The sequence below is a fragment of the Mustelus asterias genome, unplaced genomic scaffold (genome assembly GCF_964213995.1).
Source record: "Mustelus asterias unplaced genomic scaffold, sMusAst1.hap1.1 HAP1_SCAFFOLD_772, whole genome shotgun sequence".
In the NCBI taxonomy this organism is placed as follows: Eukaryota; Metazoa; Chordata; class Chondrichthyes; order Carcharhiniformes; family Triakidae; genus Mustelus; species Mustelus asterias.
Genome location: NW_027590719.1, coordinates 87,131 through 93,130, shown reverse-complemented (window position 1 = coordinate 93,130; position 6,000 = coordinate 87,131). Strand labels below are relative to the sequence as shown.

General features: G+C 48.9%; 1 protein-coding gene across 2 annotated transcripts in view; it reads left to right on the top strand.

The window, feature by feature from the left end:
- Nucleotides 1-3,565: 3,565 nt before the first annotated feature.
- LOC144487396 (CD166 antigen-like) overlaps nucleotides 3,566-6,000 on the top strand; it is a 40,232-nt gene continuing 37,797 nt past the window's right edge. The window contains exon 1 of one of the 2 annotated variants that reach the window (XM_078205485.1): nucleotides 3,566-3,721. In XM_078205485.1, the coding sequence (XP_078061611.1) occupies nucleotides 3,652-3,721 (70 nt within the window). In that variant the 5' untranslated portion in view covers nucleotides 3,566-3,651. The remainder of the gene's footprint in view (nucleotides 3,722-6,000) is intronic. The other variant, XR_013496404.1, reaches the window with a different exon arrangement.

Genomic DNA, 6,000 nt, shown 5'->3' with positions numbered 1-6,000 from the left:
GCATAGCTTACATTCTATTCCAATAGCTGAAGACATCTTTGAAACAAAGATAATCATTGTGGAATTTAAAACAGGGAACGACGCAATAAAAGTTTGGCAATTAAGTGTCCCGACAGCAAACAGATCCACATACCTGATCTTCAAATATTTAATGTTTGGGGGAACTCATCCAGAAAGTGAGAGTATTAACTCTGGAACTCTGGAAAGCCGTCCTGTGAAGGTTTATTAGTGTATATGCGGAGTGTGTTATTTGCATCTGAGCATTTTAGACAATTGTATTAACCAGGAATTGTAATGGTGGCACAGTGGTTAGCACTGCTGCCTCACAGCGCCAGGGACCCGGATTCGATTCCAGCCTCAGGTCACTGTCTGTGTGGAGTTTGCACGTTCTCCCCGTGTCTGCGTGGGTTTCCTCCGGGTGCTCCGGTTTCCTCCTCCACTCCAAAGATGTGTAGGTTAGGTGGATTGGCCATGCTAAATTTCCCCTTAGTGTCCAAACGATGTGTAGGTTAGGTGGATTGGCCATGCTAAATTTCCCCTTAGTGTCCAAAAGATGTGTAGGTTAGGTGGATTGGACATGCTAAATTGCCCCTTAGTGTCCAAAGATGTGCAGGTTAGGTTGATTAAGGGACAATTTAACATGGCCAATCAACCTAGCCTGCACATCTTTGGACACTAAGGGGCAATTTAGCATGGCCAGTGTCGGGGAATTAGCAGGGTAAATACGTGGGGTTATGGGAATAGGGCCTGGGTGGGAGTGTGGTGGGTGCAGACTCGATGGGCCAAATGGCCTCCTTCTGCACTGTAGGACACCTCCAAAGATGTGCAGGTTAGGTGGATTGGCCATGCTAAATTGCTAATCAGGGGTGATCTTACAGAGGGTTATAAAATCGTAAGGGGCATAGATAAGGTGAATAGCCCAGGTCTTTTCAAATTACAACATTTGAAAAACATTTGGACAGATACATAGATGGGAAAGGTGTAGAGGGATCTGAGCCAATTAGTGTCAGGGGATTAGCAGGGTAAATATGTGGGGTTACGCGGATAGGGCCTGGGTGGGATTGTTGTCGGCGCAAACTCGATGGGCTGAATGGCCTCCTCTGTACTGGAGTGATTCTATTCTATGAAAAAAGTTTGACAATAAAGTCTGTATGAAGCTTCAAAGGCCCTCCTGTAATATTGTAAATTTTCTCTACCAAGAGATAGTTCTCATAAAGTCGCAACCTCACTCTATATATATATAAATAGCACCTTTAACCTCATAGAATGCCCCAAAGAACTTAATGGGAGCACTCAACCATATCAGACGCTGAACAACACAAGGAAGTATTGGCGCAGGCGAACAAAGGCTTCATCGGAAATGTCAGATGTGTCCGAAAGGAGGGAATTGAGGTGGAGAGGTTGAGGGAGGGGATTCCAGCGGAGAGTGAAACCAATGGTACAACCAATAACACAAGTGGAAATGTTTGAAAGTTTCAAGTTTCTAGGTGTCCAGATCACCAACAACCTGCCCTGGTCCCCCCATGCTGACACTATAGTTAAGAAAGCCCACCAAAGCCTCTACTTTCTCAGGAAGCTAAGGAAATTTGGCATGCAGTTACGACTCTCACTAATTTTAACAGATGCACCCATAGAAAGCATTCTTTCTGGATGTATCAGAACTTGGTATGGCTCCTGCTCTGCCCAAGACCGCAAGTAACCACAAAGGATCGTGAAACAAAGTCAGAAAATGCTGGAAAATCCCAGCAGGTCTGACAGCATCTGTGGAGAGAGAATAGAGCCAACGTTTTGTGTCTGGGTGACCCTTTGTCAGAGCTGATGAGAAGGAAAATCGGACAAGGTTTATACCATGAGGGTGGGGGAGTGGGGGCTGTGATTGGACAAAAAGAATGTAAATGGTGATGATAAAGGCTGAGAAAGGTGCTAATAGCGGTCATTAAATGATGTGTGAATGGCAGAACAGAGGTACAGATTGTTATGGGACTACCTGAGGAATGTGGCAGTTGGCCCTGGTCGTGGTGGGAGAGGGGGGAAGGGGGGGGGGTTTGAGACAAGGGGTGAGCGAGATTTCAGAAGTGCCAAAAGAAAAGTAAGAATAAAAAGTGATAAAGGTGGATGAATGAAACAAGAAGAAGAAATGAAACAAAGTAAATGGAAATGGGGTGAAGGTGGAAGAGGGAGTTCAGGCTCTGAAGTTGTTGAACTCAATGTTCAGTCCGGAAGGATGTAAAATGCCCATTTGGGTGGTGAATGTAGTCCAGTCCATCACGCAAACCAGCCTCCCATCCATTGACTCTGTCTATACTTCCCACTGCCTCGGCAAAGCAACCACATAATCAAGGACTCCATTTACCCCGGACACTCTCTCTTCCAGTTTCTTCCGTCGGGAAAAAGATACAAAAGTCCAAGGTCACGTACCAACTGACTCAAGAACAGCTTCTTCCCTGCTGCTGTCAGACTTTTGAATGGACCGACCTTATATTAAGTTGATCTTACTCTACACTGTAGCTATGACTGTAACACGACATTCTGCACCTTCTTTCCTTCTCCGCTATGTACTCTATGAACGGTATGCTTTATTTATATAGCGCGCAAGCGGCATAGTGGTACAGTGGTTAGCACTACCGCCTCACAGCGCCAGGGTCCCGGTTTCGATTCCCGGTTTGGGTCACTGTCTTGTGGAGTCTGCACGTTCTCCCCGTGTCTGCGTGGGTTTCCTCCGGGTGCTCCAGTTTCCAACCACAGTCCGAAGGACGTGCTGGTTAGGGTGCATTGGTCATGCTAAATTCTCCCTCAGTGTACCCGAACAGGCGCTGGAGTGTGGCAACTCGGGGATTTTCATAGTAACTTCATTGCAGTGTTAATGTAAACCTACTTGTGACACTAATAAATAAATAATAGAAACAATACTTTTCACTATGTCCCAATATATGTGACAATAATAAATTAAATCCATGATTTCATAGAATCCCTACAGTGCAGAAGGAGGCCATTCGGCCCATCAAGTCTGCACTGACCACAATTTCACACAGGCCCTATCCCCATAGCCCCATGAATTTACCCTACTAATCCCCCTGACACCACGGGGTAATTTAGCATGGCCAATCCACCTAACCAGCACATTCTTGGACTGTGGGAGGAAACCGGAACACCGGGAGGAAACCCGCACAGACACGGGGAGAATGTGCAAACTCCACACAGGCAGTCACCCGAGGCTGGAATTGAACTCGGGTCCCTGGCGCTGTGAGGCAGCAATGCTAACCACTGTGCCACCGGGCTGGAAGAGAGTTCCATAAAACTCACCGCCCTCCAAGGGAAGAGATTTCACCTGACCTTGGAGAGAAGGGAAGAGAAGTAAGGAGGGAAGGAAGGAGATATTCAGGCCCTCAAAGCTTGTTATCATATGGCGCTCCAAATGCTAAAGTATTTTTAAAATTCTTTAACGACATGCTCCAGAAAGAGCTGGGAGGTGGAGAGGATTGAGTCAGCAAGTGAGGCAGCCAGGAAAGGGTTAACGTTTAACTGGAGCTCCACTGCCTATCGCTGCAGCTTGTAGGAGTTCCCCAGTCGAGAGGAGAGGTTCTCCTGTCCTGGAGCTGCGACCAGCAATACTGAGTAAACACGTCTTCAGTTTCTCAGTCTCAGCTCAGCATGGCTCCAGCTTCTGCTCTGACCTGTACCCTCCTTCTCTCAGTCTGTTCCCATGTTGTCTACCTCCAAGGTACGTACTCCCAATGCATCCCCAAGTTCACCTTCATTATTCCGGGGTTCTGAAGCATCGAGGATTCAGGGTCAGGTACAGGGATAGGGGCAGAATCAGGGTTCGGGACATGGTTAGGGTTAGGGAACGAATGAGACTCAGATGAGGATTACGATTCGAGTTCGGTTTAAGTTATGGTTCAGCTTAAAGTTGGCATTAAGGTTAGGGATACGGCTGGAGTTAATGATAGGATCGGGCACTGTGGCACAGTGGTTAGCACTGCTGCCTCACAGCGCCAGGGACTCGGGTTCGATTCCAGCCTCAGGTGGTTGTCTGTGTGGAGTTTGCACCTTCTCCCCGATGTCTGCGTGGGTTTCCTCCAGGTGCTCCGGTTTCCTACCACAGTCCAAAGATGTGTAGGTTAGGTGGATTGGCCATGCTAAATTGCCCCTTCGTGTCCAAAGATGTGCAGGTTAGGTGGTTTGGCCATGCTAAATTGTCCCTTAGTGTCCCAAGATATGCAGGTTAGGTAGATTGGCCATGCTAAATTGCCCCTTAGTGTCCCAAGATGTGCAGGTTAGGTGGATTGGCCATGCTAAATTGCCCCTTAGTGTCCAAAGATGTGTAGGTGAGGTGGATTGGCCATGCTAAATTGCCCCTTTATGTCCAAAGATGTGGAGGATAGGTGGATTGGTTATGCTAAATTGCCCCTTAGTGTCCAAAGATGTGCAGGTTTGATGGATTAACCATGGTAAGTTGTCCCTTGGTGTCCAAAGATGTGCAGGGGATCAATGAGGTAAATACATAGGGTTATGGGGATAGGGTCTGGGTAGGAGGCTCTTTCAGAGAGTCAGTGCAGACTCTATGGGCCGAATGGCCTCCTTCTGCACTGTAGGGATTCTGTTCTATGGGATTCTATGAATTGGGAACAAGGTTAAGGTTAGAGTTGGGAACTGGGTTCAGGGTTAAGGTTCAGGTCATGGCTGACGTTAGAATTACGATTAGCCTGAGGGTAAGGGAGAGGGTGAGAGATACTGTTAATGTTTGTGTTATGGTGCGGTTTAGGATAAGGTTCGTGTTCACATTTTGAATTCGGGTTTGCGATAGGGTTCGAGTGGGTGTTCTGTTGTGATGGAGGTTTGGGTTATGTTACAGGATACAATTAGGAATATGTTTGAGTTGAGGCCAGGGGTCGAATTCAAGTTCTGGTAATCGATACGGTGAGAGTTCAGGATAGGGTCAGAGTTGGTTAGGGTGTCACGGATTAGTGTCAGGATTTCAGTCGTGGTTAGAATTCTGAGTTTCCTCCCCTCTCTCACCCAGGGGGGTTTTTTTTTGGAAAGCCCTTCGGAGAAAGATTGCGACACATTTAACCTTGTCAATACCTAACAACGCTACGGTTCAAATAATTTGCCTGAAGGGTTCTACTTCTTTTAACTGATGTGACGTGACGTTGGAGGGTAATCACCAACGCAGTGCAGGAGGAGCACTGCACTGTCAGAGGGTCAGTACTGAGGGAGTGCCGCACTGTCAGAGGGTCAGTGCTGAGGGAGTGCTGCACTGTCAGAGGGTCAGTGCTGAGGGAGTGCTGCACTGTCAGAGGGTCAGTGCTGAGGGAGTGCTGCACTGTCAGAGGGTCAGTGCTGAGGGAGTGCTGCACTGTCAGAGGGTCAGTGCTGAGGTAGTGCTGCACTGTCAGAGGGTCAGTGCTGAGCGAGTGCTGCACTGTCAGAGGGTCAGTGCTGAGGGAGTGCTGCACTGTCAGAGGGTCAGTGCTGAGGGAGTGCTGCACTGTCAGAGGGTCAGTGCTGAGGGAGTGCTGCACTGTCAGAGGGTCAGTGCTGAGCGAGTGCTGCACTGTCAGAGGGTCAGTGCTGAGGGAGTGCTGCACTGTCAGAGGGTCAGTACTGAGGGAGTGCTGCACTGTCAGAGGGTCAGTACTGAGGGAGCGCTGCACTGTCAGAGGGTCAGTACTGAGGGAGTGCTGCACTGTCAGAGGGTCAGTACTGAGGGAGTGCTGCACTGTCAGAGGGTCAGTACTGAGGGAGCGCTGCACTGTCAGAGGGTCAGTACTGAGGGAGTGCCGCACTGTCAGAGGGTCAGTACTGAGGGAGTGCCGCACTGTCAGACAGTCAGTGCTGAGGGAGTGCCGCACTGTCAGAGGGTCAGTGCTGAGGGAGTGCCGCAATGTCAGAGGGTCAGTACCGAGGGAGTGCCGCACTGTCAGAGGGTCAGTGCTGAGGGAGTGCTGCACTGTCAGAGGGTCAGTGCTGAGGGAGTGCCGCACTGTCAGAGGGTCA